General features: G+C 34.8%; 1 protein-coding gene across 42 annotated transcripts in view; it reads right to left on the bottom strand.

Moving 5' to 3' along the window:
* Positions 1–18,872, bottom strand: part of KCNMA1 (potassium calcium-activated channel subfamily M alpha 1) — a 421,949-nt gene that overhangs the window by 159,733 nt on the left and 243,344 nt on the right. For all 42 annotated transcript variants that reach the window (XM_039727452.1, XM_039727454.1, XM_039727456.1 and 39 more), the window contains 2 exons: positions 17,345–17,438; positions 16,338–16,449 (listed from right to left, as the gene is read on the bottom strand). In XM_039727452.1, the coding sequence (XP_039583386.1) occupies positions 16,338–16,449; positions 17,345–17,438 (206 nt within the window). The remainder of the gene's footprint in view (positions 1–16,337; positions 16,450–17,344; positions 17,439–18,872) is intronic.

Genomic DNA, 18,872 nt, shown 5'->3' with positions numbered 1-18,872 from the left:
AATGTTATTAAGGGGTAGACTGCCAAATATAAAGGGGATTGTAGCACACAGAAATTTCAAATTATAAGTAAGATGCAGATAGTGAAGCAAACTACTTCTGTGAGTCCTTTGCATTGTAACCTTTAACACTAAGTCTTTACAACCTGGTTATGTTGCCACTGGTCACAACAGTCAGGTTCCCCTGAGTCTATGGGGATGGGGTTTATGTCTGCATGCTGACAAACACCCAAGATTTATCTGTGAGCACTTGAATCATTCCTCTCCAACTGAAAAGATTTGAATGGGGTAGTACTTATCTGTGTTACTAATCACATCTTGTACAGCTCAAGCTGAATGCATGTCCTACTTAACTTTTTACCATATAAGGCACACTATTTTCCTTTCTTTCTGTATTTCCTCTTGACTAGTAATATAATCTTGTTATTATCCAATTTTAAACCTATCATTAGTGTACTTTGTACTTAGCACAGCAAATGTTTGGGTGTAGAATCCATTTACCTTGAAAGCCTGGAACGTCTCTAAAGGAAAACAGGACTTAAGTAATAAAAAGCAAGAGCCAAGCTGTTTAGTTTACATAACCTATTATTTTGGTTTTAACAATTTGACAGTATTCTTTTAACTCCTCAGCTTCCTGGCATAGCCAGATTTTTATCAATTTCTTTTCGGGCATAGCCAGATTTTTATCAGTGCATATATCGAAATATGAAAACATAAATTAAATTACACAAACCAGGATCAAATCTAAAATAAACCTGCTCGACAAGTTTAAAAAAAAGTACATAAATTTGAGCAGCAGCAGGATGATGGCATATTGTGCTGAGAAGCATTCTTCAACATCACAGGCAGCCACACAAAGCTGCTGGTATTACTTTCCTGTGCAGATGTTTCTGCTTTCCAAATTAATATTTTTTTAGTATTTTGTTCTACAACATGATAACCCAAGACAGCTTCTTGTTTCCAGTGACATTTAGAGTTTGCTACCATCTATAATATCAATCTAATATAAAAAAATGGCCAAGTAATAGATATAAAATTAGATTGCAGAAAATTGTTCTCTGTAGACTAATTTTTTATTCAGTTATCCAGAAAAATACCTTTAAGGTATGCTAGCTCAGATGAGCATCTGAGTGAAATTCTTGAGTCCAATTAAGCACATGAAGGTGGTGCCATCAGTACAATATTACTATTTCCTACCCCTGTGAAGGACGTGGTCCTCGACCTCCTGGTCTGAGGTAGACCTAAAACTCCTAAACCCTGTGTTATCAGCAGTACCTGAAATGTCTGCAGTCTGCTCTGCTCTGAAGTATTTAATCCAAACTAATCAACAAACATTCTGTTATAAAGAGCTCTAGAATGACTTTTAACAACCTATTTTGCCTTCAATGAATCCAAGCTACTTACAAGTGAAGTTTTTCGTATTTTTTACAGAAGCACCCTTGAAGGGCATCACTCCATGACCCTCCTTGAACTTGTCATTAAAATAGATTTACATACTTATGGAAGTTCTGCTATAATTAAATGACGACTTGCTTTCAAAGTCTATCTTTCAAATGGAAGAAGAGCTATTAAGCTTAAATATGCAGGAGAAGAGAGCAAGACTTTTCAGCAGCTAAGCTCCACTTTACATTTGGCTATGCAGGGACTAGGTACTTGCTGTATCATCTTGAAGGAGAGCAAGGGAAGATTAGATCCTACCTTGGAAAACCCACGCAGTGGGTAGAAGTTATTGTCCTTTAAATTATTGCCTTTTCAAACACAGGTTAGACATGGGTGATGGATTTGCTGTGCTTTTGTGGGATACTGTTTGCTTACAGTTGTGCTTAAAACCTCAATCTGCAAAAAACCACAAAACACAAGGAAACCTGCCAAGGAGAAACCTGCTCCAAAGAAAAATAACTGTGTTATATCCTGTGACTATTCTCTCCTTGAAAATTCATTTTTAATTTAATTTACAATAAGTGAACACAGAATTTTTCACACGCTACCTTTCCTCTCTTTTAAATTGCTACTTCTGAAATGACAATATAAAAGCCATTTGCTGTACACAAAATGGCTTATAAAATTTTCATGGCTGCTATTTCAAAAATGGTGAAAGTATTATTCATAGAAAAGAAAAAATAACCTGCTATGTCTGAATTTAAAAGATCTACAGGTTGGTCAACAACTGTTTTTTAGCACAGCTTTGTAGCAACATCTATGGATACAAGCAAAACCAGAATAATGCTCATTCTGCCAAGAATGTACCACTCATTAATCTCACTAAATTATTTAGAAGGAAAAATTACCATCCAATCTTGAGTTCCTGAGAAAACGCATGTAGTTGTATTATTTATTTTTTATTTCCTAGGCTCAAAGTCTTAAGCTATTAAACCATTTTCAGAAAGCTTGAGATTAGCAAGAATAAAACCAGTCACTCGATATGTAAACATTCACTTTCCTGCTTTACACCACTTCAGGCAACAACTGTGTCATATTCCATAAACCAAGCACAGATATAGCCAGTAGTAAATGAAGAGCAGATCTTTACACAAAACCAGGGGGTTTTAACTTGTTAATATTAATAATAGCTTGTTAATATTAATATATATTAATGTTAATATAACAAGTTAATATTAAAAAGTTTTAACTTTTTAATATTAACTTGTAAAAATTTTATATTACAAAAGAAGTGCTGTCCCACCAAAGTGATGTTGGTGACATTTTTAACAAAAGGTTGAAACCACAAAGGGAAGAATAACCAGCATTCATATTGACCTAGTGGGTAAAAGACAGTTAAGAAGGCAAAGAATTTATTCAGCTCTCATTTTTCTATTGTTTTAATATTACATTTGTGTAATCCTTTCCAGATGCTGTGAGTCCATATTCAAAATAGATGGAAAATATGCCTTTTTAAATTCTTTGATTTGGGGAGAAAAATATTAATAGTACACTTTACTGATGGTGCTACTAAAAACCAAAATGACCCTTGAAATAAGAGGCTAAACCTCAGCAAGCTAACCTTGCAAAGAAAGTTGCACAGAAGGTTGAGAATTTGAGGGTTGCTTTCTAAAGTGACCATTACAGCTCAATATAAAGAGGCTTCCCTTCCTGAAAAATCACAAGTTAGCATCTTATATAATTTTCCCTGGCATTCATCAGGAACAAATTGCACTAAAATCGGGAATATGCTATTTTGAGAGGCTGTAACCATAGGGCAGAACAAATGATAAGAACAAAGGCAAAGGAAGGACAAAGGCCAGATCTAAAGCCTGACTCATGCTGCGGGAGGTTGATTTAAAAAAAGACTTGCAATTCTGCCTGTCTTTGCTCCCGTGAGTCACAAGGCACGGGCCATAACTGCCAAAGAAACAATGAGCATACTATGGAATAGGGTTTGACAAGGAGTCAAGTATTTCACTTCTAATCAACTGGTATGATATAATGTAACCTATTCAGTGAGCCTCCTCAGCCTTCGAGTCACACAAAGAAAATAGTTAAAGAATGGATACGAGCAGATACATACTCATAAATTAATTATGAGAAACCAGTTATGGAAATGATCCACCACAAAATTCTGTATGTGATTATGATCCAGGTGCAAAAAAGATAAATTCCAATTTCTGACCAGATAGATGACAAATATTAAAAAAAAAAAATTATGCTTGTCCTGGTGAAGCAATAGTCTTTTACTCAGTGTACAGAATGATTGCCTGCACATTGTGTAAATTTATATTGTACCAACAATAAACAGAGTATTTCAGACTGACTGTACAATTAAGAATTTAGTCATAAAATTCCACAGAAATTAAAGATTATGGTGTTTTAACTGCTTTTTGCAAACACAACTGTTTTACAGATCCATGCACCGTGTTCCAGCATCCTTTATTTCACCCCAATCAGTACTAAAAAGTAGTCTTCACCTCCTCAGCAGTGCATCATGTTTAAATACGAGGTCTGAGAACTGCAAGTGTCAATTCATCACTGAGACTGAGTCAAGAATAAAGCCAGTAAAGGAAGGAGCATTTAAAATTCTTATCTTCAAATTCACGTTAGACAGAAAATCTGTGATCTGCCTACCGAGAAGAAAATTCTCGCATTTTCAGGTGCACAGAAACGCTCTCCCTTAAAGGCTGATGTTACCCAATCATTAAGAGAAGACAGTGAAAATTCTGTGCACTATCAGAGTAGATTAGAGCCAGTGCCTAGTAAAGTAGGTGTCTGAAATTTTCCTAGAAGACTCTGTTCCTCAAATCTATGTATCATTGGCTATTTTCCACTGAATGCAGCATATTTCTTACAGGATCTGCCCCAGATGCAACAATATACAATTTTCTCTAGATAATTTCGCAGGTGAGAGTGAACATGAAAGAATTCAGATGATATTTCCAGATGTTTCTGATTTTACAGTGCTGATAGCTACACTTTGTCCACAATAGGAAGGAAAGTGAACCAACACAGAAAATACAAATATGGAATTTAACAGAAAATAAAAGCCCAAACCATACCATTTGCTTTATAAAGGATCCCATCTCCTTTTAATTTATATTCACAATATTACACATGTAGAAACTCAGATGTTCATTGAGTGTCACACCATCATGATATATACTGCCTGCACACTAGCCACTATGAAAACTTTTTCTTCAGAGTTAGCATTGTCCCACATTAGCCATTAAGAAACACTTCATTAACTATGGTTTAATAAGTATCTAAATTTCAAATAATGAAATTGCATAAAATATATATAAATTATATATTTACAACACAAATTTTAATATTTACTAATAAAAATATCTGAATTTATTTGCTTACATAATTAACAAATCACTACTGTTCGAAATTAAAAATTTAACTTCTGCACCTATTACCTACACCAGCCCTAACATACATTGGTAAGAATCCCTTCAAGAGTTAGGAGTTTTGGTATCAGAGAAGACGAATGTTGAACAGGAAAGATTTTCAAAGGGTGCATTTTGAAAAAGAAAAGAAAAAGTGAATGTTGTGGAAGATATTCAAACCATATTAGAATTTTATATTTATTTTGTATTTGCTGTGATTCTTTCTTCTGCTCTCACAACACTGTAATCAATACTTCAACTTCACTGGCTCTCTTGGCTAATTTCAGAGAAAAGCATCCCAGAACAGAATTAGGTAAAACTGAGCAAACTGTTAAAATGTGAAAATAATTCTCACTTAATTTCCAGCATGCAATGTCAGTGCTCTATTTGGCTACTAATATTGCAGCTAGCTCTCAGCAGAACAAGACCTTCTGCTGGGCTCTGCAGGTATGACCCACACCCCCAAGCCTAGTGCCCGCTGCAATTACCCCCTATCTTCAAGCAAGTGACACTTTGGATGGCCAAGGGCTGCAGGGTGGATGAATGAGACTGGCATTAACTGCGGGCTGCACGGGGCTTGCAAAGGCACCAGTGGAGCTCTGTCGTGCACCATGAGCTCACCCATACACAAAAACTCCTTCAGCTTTGGAAGAAAACTGCCCCGCATGGTGTGGGGCTGATCAAAGAAAAACACAATCAGCAGTTAGGAAGACAATAAAGCTGACAGATAATTTCTACTGAGAAGCAGAGTAACTGTGTAATAGAGAACTAATGACTGGAGAGTTTTGAGTACCTCAGAAATCTCAAAAAGCATTTTGCTCTCAGTCATCTGTGCTTCTAAGGGACTACAACAATTTACTTTTGATTATGATGATTTTGGTTGCTAGATATCCCAACTTTAATGCAAAACCTCTTCAAATTGAACTTCATACTTCAGATAATACACAGCTGATTCATTTCACCTAAACATCCACAATGATGCTTCAGTATTACTGTTTTGAATAAAACCAGCACTCCTTGAAGGATAATGCTTAACAAAATGTTGTGTACTAAATCTGTCCATGTAGCACAGCTCCATCTGCCTTGCTTTATAAAAAGTGATTTTAAAAGATGGCAAAATAATTTCCCTGTATAAGTCACCTATAACTGCAACAAGAAATTGGTTTTAGAAAGAAAGTTTTATAGCAGTTTTACTTAAGTAGAAGCCCTCATTTTTCTAAGTTTTAACACTATTTTTAAATTAAAAGATGCATTATTCTCTTTTTTTATTTGTCCCATGCTATGTATTTACTAGCAACAAACAAATGAAATTATGAAGTTAAATATGCTGCTTTTCCAACATTCAGCTGTTGAATCAAAGTTGCATCTGGGGAGATATAGAAAAACCTGCTTCTGGTAAATGCAATTTCGAAGAAAAGTTAAGCTTAGATATCTGAAACCTAAAATACCAAGAGAACATAATTTTTTCACTTCATATCCCTTTATACATATCAAAGCAGAGAAGATCACCAGACAGATTTAGAGAAAAATCTTTAATAACTATATATAATGTATAAACAGAATATACTGACTTTTACAAAAACAATTAAAAACTAAATGCCTGAATGAAACAATAATGCACGCCCAAGTTTAGCAGCATCTTATTTAACACCGTTACAAATGAAAAAGTTCCCTGAACAGAAGAAACTAAGAAAAGGAACAAAAAATTCCCAAAGGATGCAGATCTAAAGAACATGTAAATCCTTGCCTCTGAGCATCATTAGCTTTATTGGCAAACTTTCTGGCAATCCATTAGGTGAGGCACTGCAGTGCAAGTAGCTATCGAGGAGTCAATAATTTCAGAGATGTTTTTGTAGTGGAGAAATACGTCCTTCATTTTACAGATTGCTCTGACGTGTTTCTATTTTCATTTAGAATTTGAGATAGTATGATACTAAACACTGCTGAAGGTGATAACAAGGTTAATGAAGGCTAAATATCTGCAGGTCAGCAGTGAATCAAGTGTAAGCCCTGTGTAATGTAAGAGTATAAATACAGAAGTACTAGAGAATGGTAAGCATGCAAAAAATTGATGTGAAACAAGTGGCAAAATGTGACAAACGATGAAGGATATGAAGGATACTGTTCCCTTGACTTAAGTCAATACTGTATGAAACTGCCACATGATATAAATATCCTGCAATTCAAAACCTCAGAAAATTCCTTAAATATTTCAGAACACTTCCCAAATTTTCTTCCTCTATATGCTGTTTGATTTTGTATAGCAAAACACTGCAACTGTAAAGACAGAACAGTGGACAAAGGAACAGATTTTCAGCCATGCAACCATTAATTCTGAAATACCACATGAGCAGGAAGGTCAAGACTTAACAGATTCATGGAATATTCTGAGATGGAAAGGACCACCAGGATCAAGAGTAACTCCCAGGTAGACGGCCCAGACAGGGACTGAACCCACAACTGTGTTGTTGCCAGCAGCAGGCTCTGACCAGCTGCTTTTCTCATATTGATATGGAGCACTGAAGCACAAGAAGTCATCTTTCCTAATCCCAGTGGGGTTTGGACCTCTCAGGTGATGGTCAAGCAGTGCATGTAAATAACCACATTAATGAAGTTTCCCATTTTGAATGTAAAATTATAACAGAAGCGAAAAATCATAATCAAATTCTCACTTGACTTTTCTTAGTTTCATATCTATAAAATGGAGGGAAAGAATTGCCAAAAGATCGCTGGAAGGATATGAATGATCAAGTTTAAATAAATCTCCAGTCTCAGGTGAATACAGCAGTTCCATCAGAGCTCTTTGTTATTCAGATAAAATAGACACAAACGAACTTTCTCAAGTCTCGTATGGAATTCTTAACTTCTAATCTTTCTTGTGAAAGCCCAACTATCTTTGCATCAGTTTATATCAATTCCAGTCTCAACAGGATTTGCTTTTGATTAATTCAGTCTTGCAAAAAAGTCAGGAGGAACACAGATATGCAGTTTCGGGTTTTTAATTACTTAAACTGAATAATGCATCTTTTCTTAATTCCACGTAAACCCAGACGCACACACCACAGAGCACACTAGAGCACACTAGGTGCTGAATTAATGAGAACTACACGGACATTGCAGTACATTTGGTCCAGGGTTTAGAAGATAAAATAGTTCCTTTGGGCAGTGTTACAGAAATTAGAAGTACAAAGTGAGCTAAAGATGAAAAACAGTAACCAGAAATCATGGAACTCATATCAAAAATGCCAAAATATAAACGGTCATGTTCTAGGTGTAAGGTCTTATTTTTTGATTTAGGCAGATATCAATTATATTACTTATAAAGTTGCTTGTAAACAGCAAGCACTCAAAATTCAAAGTTGGGAAGATCCCACTCAGCAACACACTAACTCAGATTCAAAATATTTAAAAACACAGTCAAAAAGTCAATGGAAGAAGCTCCCAGAGGAATAACTACAGGATCATGTATAAAGACTAGACTGAATGCCTGCGAGGAACTATACATATTAAGATACCACCTGGGAGTCAAGAAATGAAATTTTATTTTGAACTGGTCTTTCAGCTGACATAAGAACCAGTCAAATAAATAAAAAAAATCTAATCTCTCATATTACCATTAAGGAAAGTGTGCAAGTCAGTTACATGCTGTAGATAGCTCAAGAAAATTTGGAAATCATCTGACTAATGATAATGTGAGAAAGAAACATTTTTAACTGCCCTCATTCAAGTAAACACAAATGCCAGAAGACAGAATAAATAATTACGGGATCCCTCAGCAGTTCGAGGGAATGGGTTCTCTCCTTTTACAGTATTGTTCCACATTCTATTAAAGAGAAAATTCAACAGTCCAGGTAACCTTCATTTAAGCAGAAGAACTTAATTACAGAGTCAGAAAGACCACTGAAACCATTAGAGAATCCAAGCACAGTCATAAAGTAATTAAACTGATGATAAAAAGCAGGATAAAAGGAAAATAGTCTGTTTCTTTCATATAACATCCACTTATTGAGAACATATTTTAACTGGACAGAAAAAGGATATGGAGAGAAAAAAATTATGCAATATCTATTAAAAAATGCAAAATGTTTGGCTATTAAAGGAAATTGCAGTGATTTACTTTTCAGCATAAATCCTTTATACTTGCTATTACTATCCTGTTATTATCCTAGAGGGGAGTAGGACTGAATTAAATCCGAGCAAAGTTAAAATCCGTTATCATGAACAACTTCAAATTTAGCAGTCAATCTACAACAAAACAGCATTCTGTGTGTCTCAATCACTAAATCTGGGAGACTGTGATCTTTAACATTTATGGACTGATGTCCAGAAAAAACCTGACATCCAAGAACACCAAGCAACGATGACAACAGATAATTTGGGTACACCAGCTAATGTAAAGCCTAGCTGCTTATGTTCCTTTGTATGAAATATACATAAAAACAGGTTGGCTTACAGCATAGTACCTGAAAAACATATGCTGAAGAACATTAATATACCTGTAGAAGTCATAAATACTACAACCCTGAAAGAATACGGAATGTTTCACTGAAGGGAGAGTTGGTTATATGACAAGGAAATCTTACTAGGAATTCAAATTTAGGCCATTTAAATGAAAATAATAATAATGTTAACTGTTCATTAAAAAAAATCAAATAAGCCAGTCCATAACAGTAATAGGTTTCACTGAAGGGAGAGTTGGTTATATGACAAGGAAATCTTATTAGGAATTCAAATTTAGGTCATTTAAATGAAAATAATAATAACGTTAACTGTTCATTAAAAAAATAAAATAAGCCAGTCCATAACAGTAATACCTTTTTTCAGTTTAAAACCAGCATAATTCAAAAAGAATAAAGCATTTATGAAATATACTAACCAGCCACAGACATACTGCATTGCAAAGACATTTTGATTGTAGCATTACATGACTAGAAACATGGTGAACGTTTTAGTAATGATGGAGAAAAAGCAGAAGTTTCCCATGCATATTTTATTTCATAACTTAGAAAAAGCCATGTGACTTCCTAATGTGACAAGGGAGAATGCAAATAAACACATTAAGCCAGATATTTCTAAGTCATCATGTCTGGGTAGCTTGCATCCAATAGTTTTTAAAACTCTGTGGGCTACTTAGTGTTGGTTCTAGGCAAATGTGTCACATATAGTTTATAGAAATTCCAGAAAAAAGTTTATGTTATTTCCATAAGCATAAAAGAAACAACCATGAACTTATTAATTAATCTCGGACAAAACAAAGAATTCTACTACAAAGTAATTGAGTAGTCAAGATAAGTAATTGAAATTTAGGACTGGATTATTTATTTTCTTCCACTGAAGGTACATTCTTGCTCAGTCGGGTTATAGATGAAAGAGGTCAAGTTAGTCCATCCAGCCTGGCAAATACAGTAGAAAGCACTTTTTAAAGCTATATAACTGTTATCAGCTATGATGTTATATTTCAAGAGCTTCTCAAAGTTCAGAAACTAGGAGTACTTTTGGGCTAAGCCTGCCACTCATTGACAAATGAAAAAAAAAAAAATCAAGATACCCCCCTGCCTATCACCACGCCCCATCAGAGCAGAATTGAAATTAGAATGTTATTAGGGTCATTTTTCTGGGCAATGTTAAGTACCACTCACAGACAGGAACAGACTGGGAACAGTTGATTTAAATGATCCTGTTTGCTTTGAGTTCACAGATGTAGGGAAGCAAGAACACAGGTTCTATGCATGGCAGATGACAGACGCGAATGACACTTGAAACTAGTGCTGTCCCTGTGTTTCTGCTCTGCTCCACTGTCTTTTGGCTACTTGTTTGACTTCTCATCAGTGGAGGAGAGAGGAGAAGAGTATTGTCACAAATGAATGCAACAATATCCATAAACATCTGTCATGGATTGGGCAAATATGCACTTGCCACAAAGTTACCTTCTGGTCTTAACATTGCAGCAATTCAAATGCCTGTTGGGAAGTATTACTTTAACTGGGGCCCTATCAAAATATACATGCTCTGTGAAACCTGAACTGATAAAGCTGCCTAGAAAAAAAAGTAAAAAAACTGTCTTTGATACAATGCCAATTAATGCAGTCCATTCAATGACAGATTACTGACAAACCACCAAGTACACTGAGCATTCAAAACTCTTTTCATTAAATTAATTTGTACCTGTTTGAAGGCATTTGAAGCGTTGAAAGAAATGTTACTGTATATAAAAGCAGTACACATGCACACATACATAAAATTATTCTACAAAATTTTAGAGAATTTAGCTTCCATTAGATACAAGATAATGCATAATTTAAGTAAAATGACCAAAAAAATATATCAAATCTGTATAAAAGACGCTAGTTTTGTAAGAAATATTGTAGAATTTTGATGTGCATTCAAAGAGTCCACCAATAGATGGCAGAAATGCACAACACTTGATAAAGTCATTGCAAATGACTGCAAATTCAAGGTGCTGAGCAAGGGAGCTTTGCGACCTGTAGGATGCACCAAAATCCTGCAAATTAATGCAAAGTCAAAGTGGTATCCCTATAACCAAATTATCAGAGGACTTTTTGTCAGTGTAACTAAATTCCATTAAACCATCTAGGTTTTCCAAAAGGAACACAATGTTCTACAGATTCAAATATGCTTTCAGGCTGAGCTGTTCTGTTGAGATTATGGCAAGGCTACAGGGCATTAAAACAAATGCTGTTTTCATGCACAGATTTTTAACTAAAGCTTCATCTTGAAGAACGCTTGCTGGATGGGCAGAAGGCTCCACACCATCACCTTAACTACCTTAATAAGACACAGCTGATTTTTCTCTGAAATCATCTATCTCAAAACCAATTTCATTCTCTGATTCAACAAAAAAGCTGAATTTCCACCAGAGCTGTTGGAAACAATCTTCTCTGACCAGGAATTGATACTGAAACTACAAGTCTCATCCAAAATTATTTGACATGTCCGGAACAGGACCTGGACAGAATTTGAGCAAACACTGGGAAAAAGGATCCTTTTCCCAAACTGTCCTTATCGCCGCCTGAAGAGATTTGTTTTCTACACTTTGCATGTGTCTGTATTTGCATCTGTTGTCTCTCTTCTTTACCCCACTATATATCTCAAATTATTTTCTGAAAAAGAAGTACAGCATTAGCAGCATCTTAGACAAAATGGCATGTCTGCGAACAAGGATGAAGAAAAAATCTTCCCGATAATAGAATTTATAGGAATCAACAGTTTCTATCACTTGATGTTCTGTGCAGCAGAATAGATGAAACATACAGTCAGAAAAGGCAAGTAAGATTGTTTAAAAGACCTTTTTTATCTTTAATTTCTGTGATTCAATAATAAGACACTATAAAATTCATATATTATGTTTTATTACAACTTCGTATTAATATCACAATCTAAGGCTGATTGTTCCTCATTCACATATTCTTGCAAATGTGAAGCCAAGATCATATTTCTTATGTTAAACCCCCCTCTAACAATACAATCCTGTCAAGGCAATTTAGTTCAATACAGTCAGATCATAAAATCAATATTTCTTTTTTCATAAGCATACAAGTACATGATTAAAGGCATTTCAGTTATTTGAACTGGCTTTGCTATCACAGAAGATAGAATAATGGTTTTAAGTGTGTAAAGTGTTGCTGAGTCTTTACTAAATAAAACTGGAAGATATTCTTGTTGTAGGACTCTCCAATGTTTTAGACTGCAAGCTATCCAAAGGAAAAAATTTCTGAATTGGAAATTTAGCTAGGACACTCAAATTATTACAACTTTGGAAAAAAAACAAACCAAAAACCAAACCAAAACAAAAAAACCACACACAAAAAAAACCCCACAAACAAACCCCACAAAAAATGCCCTAAAAAATTACCATACCATTATTTCTCCCATTGCAAATTATTTTCTGTCCAACAACCCTTTCAGCCTACTTTCACTCTAGACTATAAATAAAATACAAAAACTCATTCCTTCCTTGGGAAGATGTTCTCCACACTCTGTAGAATCCTGCACCTGGAGAACTGTCCTACCATTACCAGAAAGTTTCTTGCATAGAGTTGTGCAAGCAATACATATGATTTGATAAAGCACAGCTGTAGCTTATGAGCAAGTATCTACACAAATGCTACTGTTTGCATAACAGTGTTGGAAAAATGTGATGGGGATCTAGATTAAAATGAGCATCCAAAACACACTGATGTTCATATCTGTACAATTTTCACGTCAGAACATACGAAAATTTTATATAGCATGATAAAGCACTATACATCACTGAATTACACAGATTCATTAAAAATTTCTTTCCTATCTTTCTTTCCCCCCAGTTTTTCAAAAATATGTAGCTCTTTCCACATGCCAAATGCATTCTTTTCTTATGTGCTTCCTTTTCTTTTGCTGTCCTGTGCATGCAAAAATGATACCACAGGAACCCTTTCTGAAGGATTTACCAAATCTAAAAATCTGGGATTTTTCAGGTTTGAAGTGCTGTTTTGCCTTCAGCTTTACTTTAGACATTGATCATATTGACACTCTTAGAAACCTTTTGAAAAAGTATAATCTGATCTTTCTTTCAATACCAAATGCTGTCTGCAAACTGGAATTCAGGTAGAAGACTACATTTGAAACATACTTTATGAATACTGATTGAAATTTAATTAATATACAACATTTCAAGATTCAAAAATGTAAGTAAAGAACAGCTGAATACAAAAGAGTATCAGGGAAAGGAGAAGGCTGCACATACTAAGAGCTACATAATAGGTGAATGACAGCATTTCTGAGCTAGCATAAGAACAGAAAAAATCCACTGGCTTTCCACTACCATACATGAACAGATGATACATCCAGAAGATGTCCTCCACTATGCTTCACATCTTTCTGTAAGCACTTACTGCTCCAAAGGCAAAGTTTATTATTTATTTAGGATAGTTTGGTTTCTTTAAAATACTGCTCAGACTGTGGGTCTATACTGATACTAGCCAGTTAGCTAAACAAGGAAAGCTCTTGGAGAATTGGGCATTCAGAGAACCACATGGGGAACTTTGATTCTGCCAACTGTTTCAATGAACTCATTACAGCTGACTGACGTGAATCAATAATGAAACAAACTGCAAAGACCTTGATGCACAATACATTCCAGATGGTGCATTTTATGCACCTAAATGATCTTGAAATCTAAAGTGTACAAAGGAAACCTGCTAAATCATTAAGAAATTCTTAAAACGTGCCAATGTTGAATGATTTTCACATTGCCTAACCTTAAGCCCTCTCTATTTACTTGCCTCACTGAAAGGCAAAACTCCTTGCTAATCCTACATACACATGGGGACAGCTTGTGCAAAACCCACAATTTAGATGTTCTGAATCCCCCTCAGCAGAAGGATATCTCTCTTAATTACAATATTTATATAAAAAGAAAATGGCAAAGTAGGCATCTAACCTGAAACTAAATAATATGGTCTAAACCCACTTCCTTCCCCCCTACTCGCACACTCAGTCCTACCACTGTATTACCTACACGTATGATCAAAGTATTTGAGCTCCACAGGCAGTAAACTTGGCCATCCCTTTCAAAGGTGTAAAAAGGAATAAACAGGCTTCATTAATACAATTCTTTCATCATAGCTTCTCAAAATACCTTGCTGGTCTAAATTAAAGCTATGTTAGGAATCAAAAAAATTCACATTTTTGAATTAGTGAATGATTTCACTAAGGATGATTTATCTAAAATGAAAACCCCTCTGGAAGCAGGTGCAAAGCTAAAACATTGTAAATGCGTTACTCCTAAGATGACTACATTAAAAAACACCTAAGTTTTTTTGCCTCAACAGGTGATAAATACCTCAGGAGGATTCCATGAGGAAACAGACAAAGTGAGGCTATAAACAAGAAATCCAGGTAAAGTGATGTTGGTCTCAAATTAGGAGATATGGGAATCCTTTCAACCCTATGAGTGCTTAACTCTTCCTGACAACTGACATAAAACTTAGGAAATCTATGCAGCAGAAACTGCTAAATGTGCAAACGCTCTCATTATCCCTGTCAGTACTGTTAGCTGGATTGCTGTGTCACCATGAGTCAGTCAATTACGCAGTCACTTTCATGAAGGGTATTCATTCCAAATAATTATCTCTGCCTCATTTCCCAGAGTTTGTGGTCTTGGTACTTTCTCATTTCATATTCCTTTTCAATGGATTCTGTGATTCTATTTATTCTCTCAGTTAGCCTCAGTCTCCAAGGATTTCAATCTCCAAGTTTTTGGGAAACTGATACATCCCATACAGGAGTGCAAATCCATCCCTTTAATTCACATAATGCAATGAATCTGAGATTAAGTTATAACTACTGAAATTGGCAATTTTCTTTCAAGGATAAGCACTTTTTTTCTTACATACCTTCTTTTTAAATTTTATTTCCTATCATAATGTGGAACTGTATGACATTTTTTCTTTCAAAAAGCCTTACTTAATTTTACATATATGACAGAAGTGATATGTGATAAAGAGAGTAATCAGAGGAGGATGTATAGTGATCTTTTCTGGCTGTTTTACTGCTTTCTTCCCTGGCATACAAATAACCACTGATATGACCTTTACTGTGGTTATAAATTTACCAATCTCTGTCCATAAAAAAAAAAAATCAATAATTTTTGTATCTTTGCACTTCTATATTAAGATAAAAATGTTAAAAGACTATTAAAGACCCTCTTGTTTATTTTATTTTCCATATGAAACATTTAAGATAACTATTCTCTTCACTTTTCAGGGAAAATGAGTGCCTGTATTTCTGGAGGAATGAATTGCCAAACTGTGAGGTTTCATATGTTGTCTACAGACATGCCAGTCACAAAGTATGCCATTTTTAGAATGTTTTCTCTGAATATAAAAAAATCACATTTGACGTTCATTTTTCCTTAGGAAAGAGCATATAACACTTGTACAAAAAACTCCATTTGGCAAATTATGGATATTTTTTGAGTGTCCTCTCTATCTCATTTGCATTCCCTTTTACATGTGGCATACCTTTTCTAATGCATTCCTAGCAGTCCAACAAAAATATTAAGTGTCTAAATGTGTCTTCCAAATCAGTCACTTCAGTGGATTCAAAATTTAGCCACACTCGCTTAAAAAGTGTAATGAGAATATATTGATTTCATTGTTGACAATGATCCATAGCAATCCAGTTCAGTTAATGAATGATCTAGATCTTCTGTTCAGGTTAAAAGGTGAGACAAATGAAATTCACGGTTTGATAAAGCCCTACGGTTACACAGTACTTCCAAAATGGAGTTCTCCACTACTTAGAGTAGGAGATTATACTAATGAGTTGAAAACAAAACAGATATAGTAAGTGCTTTTTCTGACAAAATCCACCTTTCTGCTTGAAATGCACTTCAAAAACAATTTCAATAACATTCTTCTGTTTACACAATGACATAAGATGAAGAAATTCTCCACCGAAATGTGCAAAGTCAAAGTAATTTTATAACAAGCATTTTAAAGGTAAAACTATTGTACTTACCAAGCCAACTTCTGTTTAAATATACTGACACAAACACTGGAGGGACCGTGAAGAAATCTACCACTGAGTTAACTTCTAGCCAAAACCATAGCTTGTCATTGGCTGCTATAAACTGGAAAGAAAAAAAAAAGAGAGGAAGAGATAAAAGAAACAGATTATTCTCATGCTGATTGCAGGTATCTGTTCTAAAATATTAAACTCAAAAGTTATGATGTTTTAGGTCAGTCCAGACAAAACATGTCTCACTGGAAAGAAGTCTGTATTGTGAATTTCTTGATAATAACACTAAGATTAAAATGAAAGGTGTAACTAAAGAGATAGATCATCTGTGTTGTAATATCTGTGCTAAAGATACTTTTCCCACATTTATTGAAATGTATCAGTAATATTAGAAAAGTGTAGGCAATTGTAAAGTATTTTGAAGTACATCACTTTTGTTGCAGCACACCAAATATGCTGATAGTAATCTTATCATGTATTTGCTGTTCACAAATTTCTCGATATGGAGTGGTTCACAGAGTCCCATTATTACATGTCCCAAGGAGATCAGCAGAGTGACTCCTACAAGGCATAGTTTGGGACTGCAGCAGCACTTCAGGCATGGAACCATGGATGTGGTCATTTCTCTCTCCTGAATACAAAATCAGCCCAGGGAAACCGGCAAGCTTAGATGCCAAGGGCATCATAGTTAGAACTTGCCTATGTGCTTAAATAAGATGAAAATACCATTCACATTTTATTAATAATTAAAAAGTAATTAAAACATTTGCTTTATATAAACATTAAATGTAAATATACCAACAAAAGGAAAAAAATCGAGTGTACCATGAAGATATTTAACAGAGCAGTTCTATCTAAGTCTTAAAACTTTGACTCACACATTTCAAAACAATGAATGAAGATATTAATTGTCCTTCTTTCAAAGAAAACACAACCTCTATTTCAATCACCATATCCAGCAGCTGCCTTCCCTCCCTGCCTCTTGCTACCAAAGACAGATTACTTACACGCAAGCCGAAGTAGAGTAGGAAGAACACATTGAAAGCCATGTCGATCTGTAATGTGAAATCTTTGTAGAAATTCTGGCAGGATTCTATTGGGCTATTTGAAAGACAAAGAAATCAGAATAAACTGTCAGTCTGTGAGTTTCTACTCTGCCGAGAATTGTATGCATTTCATTAAAGACCTTGATCCAGAAATCATGTTTCTGTTTTCCAGTCGATTAGAAGATGCAAGCATTTCAAAGGAATTAATTCATTCATTCAGTTAGTCATTCATACAGTATTTATATTCACCTGTTCAGGTAATATTTGAGAATTAACATGCAGATACCTTTAGGAGAGGACAAGCAGGAGAATACCTCAGGATTGCTTAACCCCACATTAACCCTTAAAGAACTGACTTCTTTCTAAATGAGACACACCTATGATACTTTAGGAAGAAACCTAACAAGTACACAGGTACAGTGAAACATTACATGCTTTTAATTCATAAAACCTTTAACAAAAAATAGTTGCTTAGGAATACATTACCCATTAGCAACCTGGAGTACTTAGTCTTGTAGAATCCCTTGTTTATAAAAAGTTGATTGGATTTTTTTTTTCTTTTTCTCACATCTTTTTTTTTTTTTTGTATGGCCATTTAATGTACTTTATGTACGGTACTATGAACTGAGTAGAAATGCAGCATAGCCCACTGGTAAAATTAAATAACAAAATAAATTGAAGAATTTGAAGCAGTACTCTAAGGGTTAATTTCTGCATGCAGGTTAATTAAAATACCCTTGTGTGTATCAGGCAGCCATTGCAAATTTTAGCTTCTTATTTTATGCTCTATTTGACAGTGGGACAGAACCAAAGCTTACTCTATACAAACTGGTACTTTATAAATATACTTTTATCTAAAGAAGGTGGTAACTTCCGTATGTATCATCAGTGATTTATTTGTGAGGTTTCTAAAACAGGTTGTTGAAGCCACAGTCCAATGTTGTAGTCATAGGCCAAAGTGAAAACCATGTCCCAATATATGTTGATGTATATACTATATATATATAATCCCACCATATATACATATATATACACACATATATTGCAAATGATCATGTGTTCATCACAACTGTAATAGAGAGAAACTAGAACATAGATCATTTGAACATTTGGAGCCCTAGAAAACATCCTTTTAGAAAAGCAGAAATTTGTTGGCTTTCTAGATCAAATAAATCACTGAACGTGAATGTAATACCAGTTAGTATAGCAGTAGTTCTGCAAATATAATGCTAGACTGCTCAACAAGCAAGATTCTATGCGTTATGAATGTCAGGTACCTAACTTAAGGCATAAAGGAAATTACCTGGACTACCAGGTCATTACACATGCAGCCAAATTTTCCATTCCTTGTATACATTTCAGGTCAAACAAGTGAATTACAGCATGCTCTCTCCTGTCTCTAGATGCATGAATGTATACAGCAAAATTCTCCTTGATGTACAATTGCTTCATATTTTAAGAAGCTTCAGTGCTGTAGGAAATCTTATTA

This window comes from Passer montanus, unplaced genomic scaffold (genome assembly GCF_014805655.1).
Source record: "Passer montanus isolate IOZ18808 unplaced genomic scaffold, ASM1480565v1 scaffold61, whole genome shotgun sequence".
NCBI lineage: Eukaryota > Metazoa > Chordata > Aves > Passeriformes > Passeridae > Passer > Passer montanus.
Note: the sequence above shows the minus strand (reverse complement) of the source record. Positions and strands in the feature narration are given on the sequence as shown.